General features: G+C 42.7%; 1 protein-coding gene across 1 annotated transcript in view; it reads right to left on the bottom strand.

The window, feature by feature from the left end:
- Positions 1-20,468, bottom strand: part of COL4A6 (collagen type IV alpha 6 chain) — a 141,799-nt gene that overhangs the window by 3,173 nt on the left and 118,158 nt on the right. Inside the window, exons 25-45 of the mRNA XM_052813083.1 lie at positions 17,845-17,916; positions 17,307-17,414; positions 15,945-16,166; positions 15,538-15,699; positions 13,373-13,543; positions 12,528-12,671; positions 12,126-12,251; positions 11,629-11,810; positions 11,299-11,362; positions 10,695-10,769; positions 10,205-10,312; positions 9,315-9,422; positions 8,822-8,893; positions 7,408-7,533; positions 6,938-7,054; positions 5,329-5,490; positions 4,269-4,367; positions 3,844-3,990; positions 2,009-2,125; positions 1,054-1,245; positions 534-820 (exon numbers count right to left, since the gene is read on the bottom strand). Of these exons, the coding sequence (XP_052669043.1) occupies positions 534-820; positions 1,054-1,245; positions 2,009-2,125; positions 3,844-3,990; positions 4,269-4,367; positions 5,329-5,490; positions 6,938-7,054; positions 7,408-7,533; positions 8,822-8,893; positions 9,315-9,422; positions 10,205-10,312; positions 10,695-10,769; positions 11,299-11,362; positions 11,629-11,810; positions 12,126-12,251; positions 12,528-12,671; positions 13,373-13,543; positions 15,538-15,699; positions 15,945-16,166; positions 17,307-17,414; positions 17,845-17,916 (2,861 nt within the window). The remainder of the gene's footprint in view (positions 1-533; positions 821-1,053; positions 1,246-2,008; positions 2,126-3,843; positions 3,991-4,268; positions 4,368-5,328; positions 5,491-6,937; positions 7,055-7,407; positions 7,534-8,821; positions 8,894-9,314; positions 9,423-10,204; positions 10,313-10,694; positions 10,770-11,298; positions 11,363-11,628; positions 11,811-12,125; positions 12,252-12,527; positions 12,672-13,372; positions 13,544-15,537; positions 15,700-15,944; positions 16,167-17,306; positions 17,415-17,844; positions 17,917-20,468) is intronic.

Below are 20,468 nucleotides of genomic sequence, written 5' to 3'. Positions count from 1 at the left end.
CAGGCAACCAAAATTATACCTTGGCTGTATGTATCTGTCTTTTGAGTCAGGGCTAGAGGTGAAGAAGCAAAGGAATGTGCTTAGGCTGAATATACAGGCCTGGTGTAATGGAAAACCAGCTTTTCACTTGTAAGCTGGGAAAATTTGGAAACAATAATGCTGACTTCATATTTTTCTAACAATCTTACACTAATGAGCTTCTAGGAGAGTGCAACAGAAAATGTTCTACTTTTTCCACAGAGACAATGGTGTAGCTTAATTAGCATTTCCACATTTAAAGGTTTGAAGAACAAAGAACATCTGTGACATTACAGAACTACTGCATCAGTGTTACTACTGAACTCGAGCAGTACAAGAACGAACTCAGAAAGCCTACAGCAGGCCAGCCGATAAAGAAGAAATGCACTAGGGCAAGAAGTTACAGGGCTCTAGTTTCCTGTAAGCAACTCACAGAATACCGTCTCAGTCACCTAATCAAAGAGGAGATATAGAAACGTTTAAAGCTGCCTTTGCATTAGCAATAGCATCCTTACCATAAGGAAGGAGTATCCGATCCACAGGCTGCGCCAACCAAGGGGACACTGTGGGATGGTGATGTCCTGGCTGTGCACAGCCACAGCCTGGGAAGGTGCTTCGCATACTGAGCAACGACTGATGTACTGTGGGATCTGAACGCTGTCCACTGGCATCATGGGGATAGGAGCAGTGGTGGAGAGCCAGTAGGACTTGTCATTTCGGCTGGCGTAGTAGCACACTTCGTTGATGTTGCAGTAAATAAAAGGCATGGTGCTGAAGCGAGGCAAACATGAGCCAGCAAAACCTGGAAAAATTGGAGAAGTGGTCATACCAAGCATCTGCCAAACGCTCCAACTCATACACACCAGACATGGGTGGCGGAGGATGGCACAAGTGACGCTGCTCCCAGTACAGATTCTGGCCAAGCAGACTTCCACCACCTCTACTACAACCACCTGCGGTACCAATGAAGATGGCTCATTTGAAATGGGATTTTGGCCTACATTGTTTGTGCCTGAGAGAATTCTGTCAACTCACCAAGATCCTGGTTGTGTGACTTTTCCTGCCCCTCCACGTACAATAAGCTGTAGCCGTCCCAGAGCTTATTCATTCCTATGGGACAAGGTGGGATTTGGTCTGACTGACTGTGCTTCACTAAAGTGTATCCAACACCCACGCTCCGACCAGGCATTCCCGGCAAACCAAGCGAGCCCGGCTTTCCAGCAACACCTAGAAGACAGAAAAGGAGTCACTATTACTGATAGGCAGTGTGGACATCAGCTGGTTCTATACCTGATTTTGACATTGCTGTCATTGTATTTATGTCAGTCATGTACAATGAGGAGCCCAAGTTTTGATGGTTGTTATATGTATAACTAGACTTATCAGTTCTAAAAGCAGCTATTTCACACTAGCACCCACCCATTTCCTACCTCATTTAATTTTCTTTCTTCGCCCAACAACTCTGGTGCCAATGTGTTAGCACATATCTCACAGTACAATAATGGTGAGTGTCTCAAAGCACCAACCAAAGCATAATAAATTCATTTTTGCTATAGTGCTCTTCATTATGATATTCCTTTGACACAGAAAGGCCAAAAGTTGTACAACAAATCTGTGGCAGAATCCAGATCTCTCTCACTGTGCCTTTCCTCTACTATCCAGCCTTCACAGCTGTGTTCACTGTGAATACCATTTCGCTCATCTAGACCTTCAAGATGACTCCCACATCCACAAAACTTTAAAACCAAAAGATGTTCAGAATTGTACCTAGGGAAACACCAGCAGTGATAGACAACAATGACACATGACATAATCTTCCTCACTGAAGACTAAATTTACTTCAGTGGAGATATAAGACACAAGATCATGTACATTCCCAGGTCTTCCTAAGGTAATTGGGGGTTGGGGAGGGTCTTTGCAGAACCTGTAGGCAAACAGAATTCTACTGATTGCTTCTTTCTGATCTGTGCTCCCCAAATCATAAAATTACCTTCAAATCCTTGTGGTCCTGGGGCACCCAAAGGTCCTGGATCCCCAACTATGCCAGGTGATCCAGGTAAACCATCACGTCCTTTCAAACCAGATCTTCCTGGCAGACCTTTTGTACCTGAGATTAAATACAATTATTACTATCATTATTTCCTCATACTAATGCCTTCACTCATGCAGTCATATTCCAGAAGAGAAATATGTTGTCAGCAGCCATGCTGAGAGCTCACTCTACAACAGCTGTGGTTACAAACGACAAACTCCATACAGGGATTCCACATGATCTGACTGTCTGTTAAAGGATCAAGAGGTGCAGCTGAACATTAGACAAGGCTGAAAGTGCAGCACTGAGATCTGGGATAAGCTACTGATTTTAGTCTGAAGCCACACTGGAACTAAGACTCAGGTTTCAATTTGATGGCTGTGGAAGTTTGTGAACTCTTCTCATACCTGTCTCGCAAGATTCCTGCCACTGTGAAAACAAGAATCCTCTGGTATAATGGCCCAGCTCTTGTAAGCTGAAGAAAGTTGAGCTACCTTGCTGAAATTTTGCTTGACACATGAAGTCACTTCTTTTGCTTGATTTCACCCTTTTTTCAAACCAGAAAATTGGCCTTGATGTTCAGCCTAAATATTATGTAAAATTAGAGCCATTGACTTGGACTAAATTCACCTTTCCCCTCCTCCACACGATATTCAATGATGAGCATCTGACTGACAAAGCTTTAAAAAGTCTCAGGGCAGTGAAGGGTGCTCAAAATATAAAGGCTTAGAATTTAGTGAGATGTAAGAGGAGGTGCATGCCTATGGACTGTTAGAGTCCATTCAGGACTGTCCTGAGTCCAAAGCAGAAAGGTCTGGCACAGATTGGATAAACCAACAATAAAATAAGTGGTCAGGATGGTCGAAGTTAAAATATAAGAAAATAGTATAAAGAGACAGAAGGCGTTATGCAATTGCACAGAGCGAGATACCTAGCATGTGATCAGTAATGCGGAATGTTAATATTAGTATAAAGAAACATGTGACTGGGAAACAGATGGTTGTACATTTGCACAACTTTTGTAAAGATTAAGCATTAAAAATAGTATAAATAGGGGTAATTTTCCAGTGAACTTCTCTCTTTCCACAGCTCTGCAGCATCTGTTACCTGATTGCCTGACCAGTATTAATAAAGCCTCTCTCAGCTTTTACTTCCTGCACATTTATCCACTTTAGGAAATGACAACAGGAAGCCAGGAACTAACACAGCTCCATTCACCGTGATGGGGTTGAGGATAATATCTAGGAGGAAGGACGAGTGCTAAGTGATGTTACCACTCTAGGAGTTTTCATGAATAAAAGAGAATACTAACAATTAAAAATTGCCTAAGTGGCAGTGCTGAGAAAGGAATCATGGGGACTTGCTGGGCCTAGGAGAGCCAAGCGGTACAGGACCTACCAAAGTTGCTTTGTCAAACAATATGAACCACAGTGGTGCAGACTGAAGTTCCCAGCACTGCTCAAGTTACAGTATTTCATTAACAATTCCAATAATTCTCTGTGGTGAATCATTTTCATGACCACTCCACCTGCTAGTACCAAAGCTGGTATCATACCAGCTGCATCACAGGCTGCTGCACCTAATTCTGGAAACCAAATTAAAAAACACTATGAAAGTGCATGACCAGAATTTATCAAATACATTCTAATAATAATAAAACATGATATTTGTATGCATTTTGCTGGAATTATTTCCTTTATTAGAAAAACCTGTAAACCTTCCTAATGCATTTGAGAAAGTAGTGTTGCTCCTCCAGAAGGCCAGCATTTCACTGATCTGAGTGTACTTTTTACCTGGTTTTCCAGTTGGGCCCTGGAATCCAGGATCTCCATCAAAGCCAGGGACACCATCAATTCCTGGCAGACCAGGTAAGCCTGCAGGGGCTGTGACTTCTTCTGGCTGTGGGGTTATACCTGGAGCCCCTTGTCGGCCAGGGAGACCTGCATATGGTGCAAATGACAGTGTAAGTACCCCACAAAAATTTCACAGTTTTGATGATAATACTGACACAAAGGAGAAGTATGCTAAATTAAGACTGCCTTAGTACATTAGCACTGGATATCTTTGTAAAAAGTGGTATGTCAAACTCTTTCTAATTTATTTCAATCTCCAAGAAACTAAGAGTCCCCCAGATAAGCCCATTAAGGGAGCTCTGAAATTTTCCCCGGCCCAAACCATGTGCAATAAAGTACAGCTTTTCAAATCCTCCAGCACTCACCTCGATGGCCCGTTTCACCTTTCAGCCCAGGGTAACCAGGATCCCCCGGAGGCCCATCTTTACCTGGCATCCCCATAAGGCCAGGCTCACCTCTTATACCTGCAAAGATACACAGCTAAAGACCTCAGGGGCTAAGCATAGGATCCTGATTCCGACCCACAGCTGGGGCACTGAGAAACACACTGACGGCAGCAACGGCAACAGCATTTCAGCTCTGAGATGGAGGGGACCACAACCCTTAAGGAACTCTGTGCCCATTTTGATGTCCAGAATGGCTGCAGAGCCTCAAGACAAGAATTTCCACTGCTACATAATTACACGTTATTGAAAGTCTTCTTCCCCTTCCTTGGGTAGCCCAAGGAAAGTGTTTGGGGAGTACATATCTTTTCTATTTGGAATCCATCTCTAAGCACAGCACAGAGGGATGGGGATCTGTCAGCCTACAAAGACAACATACATTTCTTCACCTGGCAATGGTTCTCCACCCTTTCCTGGCTTTTGAGCTGTGCGGTTTCTTTGAAACCTTGCTACTAGAGTTCCTGTTGGCAGCTGCCCTCTGCTCTCCTTTAGCAGAGACCAAAGAGAGAGCGGCCTGCTCCCTGCCTTAGTCCAGAACAAGATCTCTTAACTCCTACAATCCTTTTAGCCTCTTATGGAGACCTAAATCCACCATGCTATGCCTCTGAGCATACATGATAGGTGGCATGAAACAGCATCTCCAGTCTTTGCCTAGACAGCAAATGCAAGTGGGTAACTGTAGTTGACAAGCACAGCACCATTGCATGTGGACATCATCTACTCAGAAAAAAACAGAGAAGGGAAAAAAAAACAGTAGGGACGCACTGAAGAGCACCTTGAGCTGGCCTCACTTTGCTGCTTTTGGAGTCAGTAGGTAAAACCTCCATGGGCCAAAAAGGAAGACTTGGACAACAAACTCAGCTGTGCCTACACCTGAATGAGGATTCGTTTCAAAGCAGTCACACTAACCACACGATAGCCACTCATACTGTCAAGGTGACAGCTGCCAAGCCACACCCGGACCCTTTCAGGACAAGATTACCTTTGAATCCAGACGCTCCAGGGAGTCCAATTGGACCAGTGGGTCCCACATCACCCTTAATGCCTCGCAAGCCAAGAACACCAGGGAAACCTGGATTGCCTGTGTCACCTTGGTCAGAAGCTGGGCCAGGGGGCCCTCGTGATCCTGGGGGACCTGGAAGACCTAGAGACAACAGGGGTAATTAGTGCAATCTGCTTCTCAGGCAAAGTAAATGCTGGGGCTGTTCCCAGTGCGTCTTTCTAGAAGACAGTCATTGTTTGGGTGTTTATATTTCCAGGGGTGTCCTCCTCCCAAAGAAAAAGAACCAGACCCTACCTGCTTATATCCACTTGGGTCTCTGTCCTGGTTTCAGCTGGGATAGAGTTAATTTTCTTTCTAGTAGCTGCTATAGTGCTGTGTTTTGGGTTCAGTATGAGAAGAATGTTGATAACACACTGATGTTTTCAGTTGTTGCCAAGTAGTGTTTAGACTAAGTCAAGGATTTTTCAGCTTCCCATGCCCAGCCAGCAAGAAGGCTGGAGGGGCACAAGAAGTTGGGAGGGGACACAGCCGGGACAGCTGACCCAAACTGGCCAAAGGGGTATTCCATACCATGTGATGCCATGCCCAGTATATGAACTGGGGGAGTTGGCCTGGGGGGGCCAGTTTGCTGCTCAGGAACTAACTGGGCATCAGTCGGCGAGTGGTGAGCAATTGCATCGTGCATCACTTGTTTTGTATATTCCAATCCTTTTATTATTAGTCAGCGTATTATTGTTATTATTATCATTATTAGTTTCTTCCTTTCTGTTCTATTAAACTGTTCTTATCTCAACCCACGAGTTTTACCTTTTTTTTCCAGTTGTCTCCCCCATCCCATTGGGGGAGGGGGGGCAAAAGTGAGTGAGCAGCTGTGGGGTGCTTAGTTGCTGGCTGGGGTTAAACCACGACAGTCTCATAAATTTTTAAATCCTTTTAACCACAGTAATTTAGCTTCAGATTCTGGGCCTGAGCATAGTCCTTGTCCCACCCGGTAGCTAGCCTGGTGACTCAGACATTCCTTAGGAGAATGAGAGCAATAGCTTCAAATCCTTGGCCAGGGAAAGGCCTAGAGTCTCAGCCTCTCTGGCAAGGTTGTGAGGTACTGAATGGGTACCAATGCCATCATGACAAATCTTTCAAACTATGCTTGCTGTCAACCCTATGGCAAGTGCCTCTAAGTAGCAATGAAGCTTTGCTGCCTCCCAGGTCACACAGGATACTTCTAAACTTTACACAGAGCCTATGATTACAGCTGTGGAAACCACAGTCCAAAATGGACCTGGTGTCCAAATTTAGACATACTACACTGGACTTAAGTACCTACCTTAGTGCCCGAGTCTGTCTTCAGTACCACGATAGGTGAAATGAGTATGGACTAGAGAGCTTTAATAACAGGCTAAATCAAACAAGGATTCAATAGCAGGAATAGAAAACAGATCTCCTCATTCTCGATCCCTGTTCTAAACCCCAGGTTATTAGAGTGACACTACTCATCTAAGACATTTCTTTTCAGAGCACTTCAAAGGAAGCACGTAAAGAAACAGAAATCCCCTTCAGTCCACTCTCCTGAAAAGGCCTCTCTTCATACCTGAACTCCCATCAGTTCCCGGATGGCCAGCATCCCCAGGTCTCCCACGTATATCAGAAGGAAGAGAAGCTCCAGGTGTTCCTGGCAAGCCAGGCAGTCCCAAAGGACCAGGGGGACCTAGAACAAGAAATACAAAGTGAGAGAGTGTACCCAAAGCTCTGCAGTGATCTTCACAGACATGGACAGTAGTGGCTGAGTAGTGTTTATATTGAGGAGAACAGAGAGACATGTCATTACATGAGGGGAAAAATTACATATTCTGCTGTTCAGGAGAGGTATAGACACTGTAAGAACAGTGTAACCAACTGTTTCTCAAATATATAGGCACATCACAGATTTAATGTTTACCTGTCAAACTACTAACCACCTTTGTGGCTTGAGGAGTTCTCTTTGGTAATTCTGCTGACCATGCAACCCATTAACCTGAGCTGCAATACATCCTACTGGGCTTCCAGAACATCAATATTTACCCATGTCTCCTGATGAGCCTTTTGGTCCAGGGAATCCTAGAGCTCCTCTACCCAAGCCTGGAGAACCTTCTTCACCCTTCGGACCTGGGAGACCTGCAGGGCCTTTCAGTCCAGCTTCACTCAGACCTAATTAAACACAGTTAACAAAGATAAGAGAGCCTATTCAAATTGTCTAATAGCAGTTAAATTATTACACAAACTGAGTTGTAATAAAAAATTAGCCATTTATTACTCTCTCTGCTGTTTTCAGTAGAGCAACAGAAAAAGATTTGGTGCCTCATGTGCTACTCTGGTTGTGCTGAGTGAATTTAAACAATCTGCAGGATGCTGAGAGAGAAGCATGTGACTTCTGGTCTTCCCACAAGCTCTTGTACAAGGATGTGAACATAGCACTTCTGTGACAGGATTTGCCTGCCAGCCCGTATGCTGTGTCTCTCAAGAGGACGCAACATGGACTCAAGCTTCTAGTCTTCAAATAATCTAGTGGGCTTCATGCTCCAACAGGGAGAGATCAGTTTGCACAAACTACTGCAGAAAACACACTGAGGCACAAGTGGTGCAGGGCAGAGGCTCCCAGGAAGAGCTGCAGGGAGATGTTCAGCATGTCACTCTGGTAAGAGTAAATACTAAGCAGCTCTCTCAGACAGGAAAATTGTGGAGGATCTATATCCTGTAAACCATTACCTTCCAATAGAGAATGTTTTAAACAAAGAAAACACAGGTAGCACTCGAGTTGTACACATCAAGACTGTTTGTCCTTTTCCATGCATAAAATGTTTGCCACAAATTTTAAGTGCTGCTTTACAAGATGACTGTAACTAAACAAGTCTCTTTGGTAAGGTCTTTCTCCATCTCTTTACACTTAGTAAAACACTTTTTGCAAAACAGAACCACATTCTATTTCATATGGCTAAAAATATGAAAAAATCCAGCAGAAGCTTCCCAAAAGCAGAATCCAGAATCTAATCAAAGAAATCAGCTTCTGATTTTACTGATGCCTTTCTTAAGCTCCATATAACGGAGGGCTATGGAAAGCAGTAAGGAAACATGCCATCGCTAAGCCCAGCTCAAAGCAAACATTTGGTGCCGCCCTGCTAAAATCAAGCATCCATTAGAAATGGAAGAGTTTTATGATTTCATTCCATCAACTTTTCAGCAGTGACATAGTCCTTCAGGAACTCAAGGAGAACCATCAACAGAAAAGCCTCTTCACTCAAAAGGCTGCATCCTATTCTTACTGGCATTAAAGAAGAATTTGTTCATGCACATTCAGTATCCTGAGGTTTTTTCTTCAGGATATAATTAAATCCAGAACTGGGTGAAATAGGGGAATTTTGTGGAGAACACTGCTCTCATGATGGACCAGTGTATGCATTTCCCCAGCTATGACACTTCTACTACACATTTCCTTTACCTGGTGTTCCAGGAGACCCTTTTGTGCCTGGCAAGCCATTCAGACCATTTAAACCTGGGAATCCATGAAACCCTGAAGAGACATTGGGAACACATAAGTGAGCAAATCAGCAAATGATCTACTTAGGTGGAAATGCATAAGATGTTTCATGGAGACTACAACATGTATGAGAAACCTGACACACAGGGGAACACAGTATGTGTTCCTTCACACAGGCCCCCTTCATGGAAACTCTTCCTACTGCTCTCACTGGTTTTACCCTCAGTGAACACCCATCAGTGATCCAAATCAAGTGAGAGCCTCTCCCTTTCCAACCACTCCTCTGCTTATTTCTAGCAGCTGGTGCCTGCACTAACATTGCCAAGAAATGAGCTGATTTCCCACGCACAGCTGGCCCACACATAACAGTGCTGCCTGCCTGCTGTGATATACTTGGCTGAAACACTGGTTTTCTGGCCCAGTTTCTCCCACCATGTGCAGGCTCCAGATATACCTTTAGGTCCTGCTGTTCCACGAGCTCCAGGGAATCCAACAGGTCCTGGCTGCCCTGGAGGTCCTGATGGCCCAGGGATTCCTCTCAGCCCAGCATTTCCAGGGATTCCTAAAAACAAGCAGAAAAATGTTCCTGTACTACACATCCAGGACAGATCAGCTCACAGCTCCATCTTACAGCTTCTGTTCCCACACTTAACTTGTAAGATGGGTGAATAAACTACTGTTTAGGTAAAGCAAAACCAGATCCAAATCTCTCCTCACTACCACTACTAGCATAGCATTTATCAAGCTATTTATTTGATAGCTCTTTTTTTTTTTTAAACCATAGCAGTGATATTCTTCATCATCCACCAAGTGACACCCTGGAACAGTTCACATACTGAATAACTAATTAAATTGTTTTTCAAATAAAATATTCCAATAACGACTTTCACTGTTCTCCCGTCTTTAATCTTGATAACAATTTGAGAATCTACCTGGTAGTACACCACTACCCAAAGACACTTGTAGCCATCATTCTGGGTTGGTTTGGCTCTAGAGAGGGAACAGACAGAAGTGTTGCAGTGGAAGATTTTAGAGCAGCCTTGCCCATAAGCAGCTGCAAAGAAGCTGCTACTGCTTGTATCTAACTGAGGTCTTCCCTATTTGTTAAAAGAATTCCTTTAGGTTTCTATTGTACAGGATTCACCACACGGTTGACCCACAGGATTGGTCACGACAGGACAAGGTGACACTTTACACTAGTATCAAAGAAAATTCCCATCTTCTTGTCAACCACCTTGTTTAAACCTCAGCTGAGACAGGCCAACCAGGGCTAAGGAAACAACAAGGTGAAGTTGTTCCACAGTTACACCATGAACTGCAGAACTTAGATGCTTAGTCCAGTACCTGCTGGTCCTTCTTGGCCAAGATCTCCCGGGCTGCCTTTGAGTCCATTCACCCCAGTGTTTCCTGGGTAGCCTGGTTCACCCTTGAGTCCTTCTCTCCCTCTCTCTCCTGAAAGGATAAACCGACAGCATGCTAGAGCACAAGTAAAACTGGAGAAAGGCAGGAAGAGAATGAGAAACACATTATGTTGAGGCTGCAGCACTTGTGTCTGCTTAGCCATGGTCTGGGCCCTGGATGCCAAATACCAGTGCAAGTTCACAAGTTCCTCCTCAAGAAGTGAAGTGGGACCCAGCATTAGAATTGGGCTGTTCTCAGACATGTTCATTATCATCCAGATTTGTGCCCCACCTGGATTCCAGACTCCTCAGATCTCAATTCCAGGAGAGGACTGAAGTATTTAAATGTATAGATTACAAAAATACCCAAATTGGGCAATGCTATCCTGTTTAATCTCTAAAATTTTGCATTCTTGAAGTGAGGGCTACTTTACCTGGGAACCCTGGGGCCCCTCGCTCTCCTTTTGTTCCAGCAATGCCAGGAATGCCAACAGACTCTCCCTGCTCACCTGGAAAAGAAAGACAAGGTGGGGATGCCATTCCCTAATTGACTGTGGGGAGCAGTTTTCAGGGCTGCTTAATAGCCTTGTTTATGAAAATAAACCTTGCCTATACTTCAAATCCATGGAGCAAACAAAAACAATAGTAAGTGACGTACCTGAGTTTGAAAATGCTTATAAACAGCAACGGATGCAAATTCACTCATGCGAATGCATAATACAAACATTTATGGGTAATTCCACAACATCCTGCCCTTTATAGTTTTGACACAAGGAGATGAGAGAAAAGGGTGCCTCTCGTACTGTCCAACATGCTTCACGTAGTGCTGTGGCCAAACTTTCAAAGGACCATAAAGTATTTAGGCATTCGGCTTGGGACTGGTCTCATCTGAAGGAAGCCCCTTACAAGGGGACACGTACTTCAGAGCCAGTCACTGGAGAGCAACGGACACTTCTAGAACACTACTCATTCATTTTAGTCATGAATATTAGGACTGTGTGTGCTGAAAGACCATGTACACTATGAAAGACTCCTTACCCTTTGGACCAGGGAGGCCAATAGGTCCTGGGAATCCAAGTGTTCCTGTGATACCATCTGAACCCTGAAAAAAACCCACCAAAATTAGCCTTTGCTTTTTATTCTTGCTGTTCCAAGTTCGGGTCATGTGGGATAACAGACCACAAAGATGTAGGAAGAAATACTATCCAAAGTATCATTCAACAGTATGAGCCAAACAAAAACAATCTGGAAGTTTTGTAAGGAAAAATCCTGCCAGTTTCTGCTGCTTTGCTACAGAAGTATGAATTAGAACACAGGATTTTCCTAAGAGCACTTAGAGAAGATGAAGATACTTAAGAAGATATTTACCCTCTCTCCTGGCATTCCTGGAAATCCTATGATACCATGTGTACCCTTCTGTCCTGCCAGCCCAGGCTGTCCAGGTGGACCAGGGAAGCCTGGGTCACCATGAAGACCTCTCTCTTTGCTTGCTGACCCAATTGGACCAGGGAGACCAGGCTGCCCACGGCTTCCTGGGATTCCTTTATCACCTGGGTTATACAATAAAGTATAATTTCATTTCATAATACAGACATTCAGCTCATTTGGGCCAATTGACCTGTTGCCCAAAGCTCCCCTTAAAGAGAAAGAAGGGATGGCATTAGCTCTGCCGAACAGAGCGTCAAAGGAAAATCGTTTTCTAAAAATTCAGAACTGCCATATGTAAATCTTGCTAGAATGTGAATGGCAGAAGAGAAAATAGTAATACTGCGGGCGCTGTCAAAAGGATAGACCATACTCCACTGAGAATAAGCACAGTTACTGAACAACTGATACTGGCAACTAACTACAATGTTGTGAAATACCTCTAGGTCCAGGGAATCCTCCAAGTCCAGCTAATCCAGGATCTCCTTTGTCTCCTTTGAATTGCAATGCCTGTTCTGGAAGCCCAAGAACAGGAAGACCAGGTGGACCTACATCACCTCTGTCACCTGAAGAAATAAGAAGTCAGAAAATCTTCTTGCAAAATAATCTAACAGAAAAAGGGTATAACACTAGAAGCTGGCAGACAAAAACAGAACTTCCATGTGTCCTGATGCAAATTCATCAGTAAGTGCTCAGCATCTTCGGCAACCAGGCCAAAGTATTTTACAAGGAAGAAAAGAACACAGTATTTAGAAGAAAACATTAAATATGAAGACCTCTCAGAAGGGCCTCCTAAGTCCCTCTGCTGCACAGCCAGCAAAAGCCTTTCAGCTGTTTCTCACCTTTTTGACCTTGGAGTCCCACAGCTCCAGGGTTCCCTTTTCCTCCAGCTGTGCCAGGAGTTCCTTTAAACCCATTCACCCCAGGGACACCAGGCAGGCCTGGCATGCCAGGGAAACCAAGCAGGCCAGAAGACCCTTTCTCGCCTGTATAGAAAAGTTGAGAAATAGAAAGGGAAAATTAGTCTCTTCTGGTACACTGCATTCCCACCTAGCTAGCAGGTAGAGGCAGCATGGGTCTGGCCAATCACTCAAATCTGGGTAGTAAAACTTCATGGCACAAGCACAGCACGGCCACTTCTCTCACAAGTCTTCACTCATGATACTTTAAACCAGCACTTTTCAGATCACCTTTAAGAGCCTGGTCCTGCTTCCACTGGAGAGCAAAACCCCATCAAATTCCAAGAGAGCAACATGCAGTTACATAGCTCTATTGCTCTCTGCCTAAAATAACCCAGAATTCTCCAAGTAACCAACTATTGTATTGGTGCTTAATGACCACACAAATTGTAAATTTTTACTTCCTATTTGGTTTGTGCTTCATTCTCTCCCTTCTATAAATTTCATTCGCTGTTCCTCATTGCTTCAATTTTCCTGTCTTTCTATCTTGATTTACATGATCCTTTGTCCATAAGGGCCCAAGTCCTTTAAGGTGGATCTCCTTATAACCAAGATTTGATAATTAAATCCATCATTCGTAATTCATAACTCAGCAGCAAAACAAATGCATTCCAACACTAGTTGGGCAGTCATTCTCTTCTGACAAGTTGGGCCTAAAACCAGTATCAACAAGGTTATTTTTTTGCGGGCACAGTAATCTCAGGCTATTCCCCTAGTGGAACACATACCTTTTGGCCCAGAAAAACCCGGACGTCCATCTTGACCAAAAGGCCCAGGTGGCCCTAAGAATCCTCTTTCCCCAGGAGATCCTGGAGCACCATCAAGACCTGGGAAGCCTTTCATACCAGCAGGGCCTTGTGGACCTACATCCCCAGCCAAGCCTTTGACTCCAGGAAGTCCTGAACCAATACAAGAAAGAACTCAATAGATTATGTCACACAAACACTAGGACAATTTGAGGACAGCTTCCCAAACTCTTTAAACACAGCTTTGTTTTTAATATGACAAATGGACCTTACGGCACATGCAGCCTACTAGAAGGCATAAAGCTTAGAGTTGCAAAAGCATTAGTCATCTAATAATAAAATACCTATGAAGAGGGTTACTGCCTACATCACTACACAACTGGCAAGAGTGAAACCCCTTATGATGTGTCCATTTTTGTCTCCTTTGCCAGACACTAAACTGTAGCGCACCAGTCTTACCTTTATCATCAAGGCAGCCAAACCAGAATGGCGAGCATCATTACTGTCAGCTTCTGCTACCTATGCCGTCCTCTGGGTGAACCAGAGATCAACTGGAGAGGCTTGTTTTTACAAGTTTCTTTTCCACCTTGGTAGTTAAAGTGTTACTTCTCAAGAGCAGATTGCTCAGTAAGGGAACAAGCTTCTGATTGTGCTGTCACAAAACCAACATCATATGCACTATTTTGCCTCTAAGTGTTTCAGACTGTTTCTAGCTGAAGCTTTGTAATGGTTTACAATTATAAATAAAGGCTCAAACCATTGAAAACAGAATGCTCAGATCCAAAGGGAGGAAACGAAGGAAAAATCAGGTGGCTTCTGAAAAATGGCATTTGCAGCAGTAGCACCCAATATACGAGCTTTGTTATACTCAGGGCTAAAACATTTTAAGCTACAATCCAGTATTTTTTAAAGCAGAAGATGAAATGGCTGCTCTATTTAAGAAGACAAAGAAAACACACACACTTAAAATCTGTACATGTTAAGGATTTCCTTATAGGCTTTGTTACTGTCTGAGCATTCTCACTACAATGGTTCTTTGCCTTCTGGTTTGATTAGCAATAATAAGGGGTATCACCTATAGTCAATGCAATTCTTGTAGCATTAAAAGCTAGGTTGTTAGTCCATGAGCTTTTATGCTACACTGCATTTTCTCACCTTGACAGCCTATGTGAAGAACCCATAACCAAACAGTGTGACATCAGAAATGGAGAGTTGATGATAAATGGAATAGAAACATGGTGAAGGAAAAAACAGACAAAATATATAAACAGAAGGAACAAGGGTACAAAAGAACTTAATGATTCAGAGAGACTACAGCTGCAAAAAACTTAATCATTTGGAGCTTATCATCCTAGCAATGGGAGGTTTTTAAAAACAGTTGAAGGAAAGTCATACACGGCATACAGTCCAAAAAATGTAAAACAATAGAGAGGCAGAAGCAATGTTAATGTCAAAATAAAAAAAACCTTTAAAACTCTATGATTTTCATCTCAAATGATGTTACTGCTTTCATTCATTTGTTGTCACCGTGCTCCAGCACTGTCTTTCTGGATGTCAGAACAGACAAATTATGTCATAGACCATTATCTACTAATTCCCAGGTCCCTCTTCACTGGGTTCTCAAGTCTCGCATATACTGTTATCATGGAACACTTTAGTCTGTGCAGATTGAGAGATACTGCTGCACTCAAGTGGTGGGGTTTTTTCCCCCTTAAAGTGAAGGGAAATAAATTTCTCTTCTGCCCCAGTGAAGAGAAAGAGAAGACTTAAGTGTTTATTCTGAGAAAGCAAACAATTTTTCAATCTTATCAAAGTCACATTTCAAGCAACCTTATACATTAGAAATTAATTGTCATGAAAATGGGAAATGAAGATTAGTTAATGATATAGCCAGCATGTAAAAGCAGAGATGTTAAAAATATCAAGACATTTAAGATGCTTTCTCCTATACTTCTTACAGTCTTGGGCAACTTTTCTAGGCAGGAGTTATGCAGTAGTCAGAGGCAAAAGGCTCAAATTCTGCACACTGTTACCCCCAACCAGAGGTAGGAACTCACTCTTAGCAAATGCCAAATCTCTCCCCCACACTTCCTCAACATTGCAGCATTCAGCTTAGCGACTTGTCTTCATCTGAAGACATTACATACCTGGTGCTCCTGGAAGGCCAACTGACCCCAAGGGTCCTGGTTTTCCCTTAATGCCAAAAGGACCTCCAGGACCAGGAGGTCCCCGCGATCCAGGGACACCCGAATATCCTGGATTACCCTGTTCACCTTTAATACCTAGGAGGCCTGGTCTTCCATCTAACCCTGGGAACAGAGAGGTGGGAGGTTATAGAACAAATAAAACAAAATTCACACTTTTAACTAAAAAGTGAGTTTTAATAAAAGCCTTTGAGTTGCATTAGATTCTGAGAGAAAACCAGCAAATTGCTGCCACCTGTGAGCAGCTTAGAGGATTGCTAACACAGTACCTTAAAGAGATTGGAAAGAGGAAAGATTTTTGAATGAGAAACAGTTTGATATTCCCAGATACAAGCAGTATCAGTGCTTACCTTTTGGTCCTGGAAATCCAAGATCACCTGTAAGCCCTTTATCACCTGGGAGTCCAGGTCGGCCACGCTCTCCCAGGGCTCCACTCTCAGCACCAAATACATCTCCAGGAGTTCCTTTTGTTCCAGCTAAGCCTGAAGCACCCATTTTCCCAGGCAAACCATCTGTTCCATCCAGTCCTGGAAGTCCTTGTGACCCTTGCTCTCCTCGAGGCCCAGGGAAGCCTTAAAGAGAAAAACAGTAAATGTCACTTGGCAGAAGTACAGAATACCTGGTTCCAATAGCATCTCTAACAAAATCAACATTTAAAAAATTTCCATGCAAGATAAAGTTGTTTGGAAAGTTGCAGAATGCTTCAGTACTGAATTAGAAACAACAGTTCATGACAGAAAGTGATGAAACTGTTTAAAACAGTTAAAATAGCCTTTCATATTATTCTTTTTTTTAAAAAAGAAAAGAATACTTTAGGAGTATCTGGGAGCTGCAGCTAGTTGCAGCTTTACAAGCTTGGTTTCACTAGATGGCAGATTAGGCAAAAAGGACAAAAAAAGGAGGAAGATGGCCATTTCAGGCTACAGACAGGCAGTATCTCACTACCACCATCAACCGCAAAAGCTCCAAAGATGTTATATTCATCACACCTTTCTTACTCTGTCCTCTGTTTAGACAACTTCTGGGACTGTGGAGCAGAAGACACTGGCAGCCTCGGTACAAAGACGACTGGAAATACTCTCCCTGTACCAAGCAGACACTAAACTGCACTGCTGTGTGGATGTGTCACACTGCTCAGGGGTTATGTCCTGAAATCAGTGACCCCATAAAGATGATATCCACCCTTAATATAGTGAAAGGATTAGAGATTTCTTCAGCCACATCCAGAGAAACCCAATGGATATGCAGCAACATAGCTTTAGGAATCATCCCTCAATACCTCTGCTTCTTGCTCTTTATTTACACAACCATCAGACATTCCCACAGCTAAAATGAGTCCAAACGCTGTGTACAGTGTGCCTTTATGGCTTAAAACAAGCTTTACACTAAACTTGTAGTTAACCTAAACTGTTACAATGCACATGACAACGGTCTCTGGAGAAACAAATTGTGTTGGTTGTCCTCTTTTCTTCCAGCAGCAATATAATATTATAGGCAGGTAACAAGTATCTTGAACATTTCTTTTGTTTTCCTCCAAGCTGCAACCATTTGCTTGCAGAGATTGCATTTGGAAGGAGCACAGTGGAGCTCTCAGTGGAGCATTATGAATGTACCAGGCAGAAAAGTGTCCTAAAAGGTTGGGCAACTCTTTTGATAAAATATTGTACACATTAATCAGACAATAAAAAGAACTCCAGCAACTTCCCTCTTACCAGGTTCCCCTTGCAAGCCTATTATTCCTGGAGACCCTGGCTGTCCTTTTGACCCATGTAATCCAGGTTGGCCTGGAAAGCCAGGAAAGCCTTTGCTGCCTTTAGAACCTAGAGGGTAAAAATATATTAATAAATAATATTAATGAATGAATAGTAGAAGACAAAAACACAGCATGAAAAAACAGGATCAGATCTTTTCTACAAAGCTAGTGCTAAAAATACTCACTCAATACACAATTTAAGCTAAATAAAGTCTCAAAGCTATGGCTCTTTCATCAGCTACATAAACACAGAAGGAGAGGGTTTGTGTTCAGAGACTACTTGAAAGGGAAAAAATGGTGCAGTCATTATGATCTTCCATGGGATTTAAGCCGAGTCTCTGGAAAAAAAAAAACAACAAAAAAAACCATTGTTCTGCCAGCTAACTCTCTGGAATAACTATCACTCGGAGGAGATTAATTAGCAGGTATTATCTTCCTTGAGGAATAAGTGCTTCTTGGTAGTCAGCCAGTGCATTACAATCAGCTCATCTCCCTACCTGGCAATCCTGGAAAGCCGGGAGTCCCTGGGGGCCCATACGCTCCAGGAACTATGCAGGGCAAGGTGATACCTAAAACAAAGAAATACTGAGGTTGCACACAGCCCCTTTCAGAGAGACAGTCAGAAGAGGAACATTTCGTATCCAGATGTTTTTTACAGGACATATCATCAGCAGCTGTGAGTGAACTTATGCACATCAAACACTGCTGTCATCTCAAATACGTGATGTTACAGAAAAGAAAAGGCATTTGGAACCTGGCAATTGTCTAGTCTCATCCCTACTACTGACTTACTGCATGACCAGTAAAAGGTAGCAACTACTGCTGTGGAATACTTGTAGCATGATATCCATTGCTTCCACTCGGCAACTGGTTCTCCCCATGGTAGGGGCTATGCAACAGGCATTGAAAAGGCAGTCTGTGCCTCAGAGAGCTTAAGGTCCAGGCTGAGAGCTTTCAAAGTCAGTGGGAGCTGACAGGTGTACCTAACTTTTAAAAACTGAGAATATTTCTAAGCCGTACATAAACAGTATGCTATAGAGTGAAATACTAAAATAAATGTGCACATGCAAGGTAAAATACATATCAAGGGAATATTGACAGGTGTTTAAATAAACCTGTCACCCAAGAGTTTAGGCCAGAGAAATGCATGCATGTAGAACAGCAAGGATTTTGCATTTCAGCCTTATTCTCCAACTGCTTCTTCTACAGTCTGTCAGAGTAAGAAATAACCACATGGCTTAGGAGTTTATCAGCAGCAAATGACTCGGCAATTGCAAAGCTCTTTGACTGCCTTCCACCTCTCAAAAAAAGGCTCTGTTTGTACTAGCAATCCCTCTTCAGAGGAATGAAATTTATGTGGCATTATCAGCGTTGCTAGCACATCAGTTTTACCTGAAAGATCTCAAACACTTCCGACATTCCTCCTTGTAGGTCACTGACAATTTGAAGTCACATTCACAGTCACAGAAATTATTATCACAAAAACTAATTCAAGAATTTCCAATTCCAGAAATGCTTCCAGTTATTTTAAGAGGAGTCTGTGCTAGAACTCTAGAATTAGCTCCTATGCTGTAACAGCTGGCTTAGCCTTAAACTATCATAGATACACTTTCTAAAAATGAAAATCTAAAGGTCTTTAAAAGCTATTTAGTCAGAGAGATTACATATAAAAGATGACTACTAAAGCAAATTTGGGGAAGAGAGGTGGTTTTTTTCATTACTCTGAACACTTTTATATGCACAGAGAAACAGTTGCCTAACTGCACTGTTGCCCAATATTTGCTAATTCAAATCTGGCATCAACTAGAAGGCCAATTAAGGATGAGATAATCAGGTATCACAGACACATTGTTTCTCATTTCACTCCAAATTGTGACTGCTTTCAGTTCTGAGGAGGTAAACTGGTCTAAATCAGGCAACACTGGAAGTATTTCTTCCAGCACAGCAACAGGAGCTAAACACTCTTTTTTGGAAAAGATTAACATTTTCAGATGACTAACAGATTTTATTAACAAAAGACCCTGAGTCAAACTATTTCCTGGATAAATCAAATCAAATCAGTGGACTTCTGTATGGATAATAAATATGGCTTTTGTTTCTGACACTGACAGTGGGAATAGGGGTCTCAAAGTGACATAGGCCAGGACAAAAACTCATAAAGTAACCCAATACATCTTTTCTGGTGCAAAGGCTGTAAAGATCCCTGTGATTTTTTTGATTGAAACAGTGCTAAGAACTGGTTCAATGACATACTTGGGTTCTTCTCAATAGATTCCAACTCAGTTCACAAAAGGCTGCATGAAAATCTTCTGACTTCGGTGCCTACATCCAACCAGAGATGGAAAGTTGAGCTTTCAGTTTAGGGCCCAGCCCCAAACCCAGTCAGGGTAGGCAGATTTGAGCATCCCTCTCTCATAGTGCCAAATGACAGAAAGTGATTCCAGTTTGACCTACCACTGCTACCCCTTTTCATTCCATCCTCAACCCTAATTTTCATGATTTCATTATTCTGACTTGTGTGACTGATTTCATTATTCAGACTTGTGAGAAGAAAGAACAATCCTATCTCAAATTGTAGCTAGTCAGGGGCTGCTAACAGGTATCAGCTCTAGTATAAAGAAACAAGCAAGGCTTATGTGGAAAGTGGGATGTAGCAGGGACAAGAGGGAACACAACCCCCAGGGTGTCTCATCTACTCACATACTGAGATGCTATGCAAATTCTGAAGGAAACATCAGAACATTTTCTACTTTGATGTGAGAGAACCAAAGGTCAGTTCTCAATTCATTACTTTTATCTTGATGCAAGGCATTCACTGATAGCAAAATTCATTTAAAAATGACTATATTCATGACAACGTATCTGCACAGAGTTGCAATAACACTTCCATTCTTACACAAAGCCAAAGCATGCTCTATTTTTATCTGTGACAGCAATTCATCTTCATAGTCAGCACTCGCTTTAAGAACAGAGGTTCAAAACTAAAATATCCATAATCCAATTTATGCTTCAAATGGATATGGGCAACAAATACCACAACTGCAAGATGTTACACACACATTGCTGCCTGCACTTGGGTACATTTTGACAGGGCATTCTTTTGATAAAGTAAAAGCTAAAT

The sequence above is a fragment of the Harpia harpyja genome, chromosome 18, assembly GCF_026419915.1.
Source record: "Harpia harpyja isolate bHarHar1 chromosome 18, bHarHar1 primary haplotype, whole genome shotgun sequence".
Classification (NCBI taxonomy): Eukaryota; Metazoa; Chordata; class Aves; order Accipitriformes; family Accipitridae; genus Harpia; species Harpia harpyja.
Note: the sequence above shows the minus strand (reverse complement) of the source record. Positions and strands in the feature narration are given on the sequence as shown.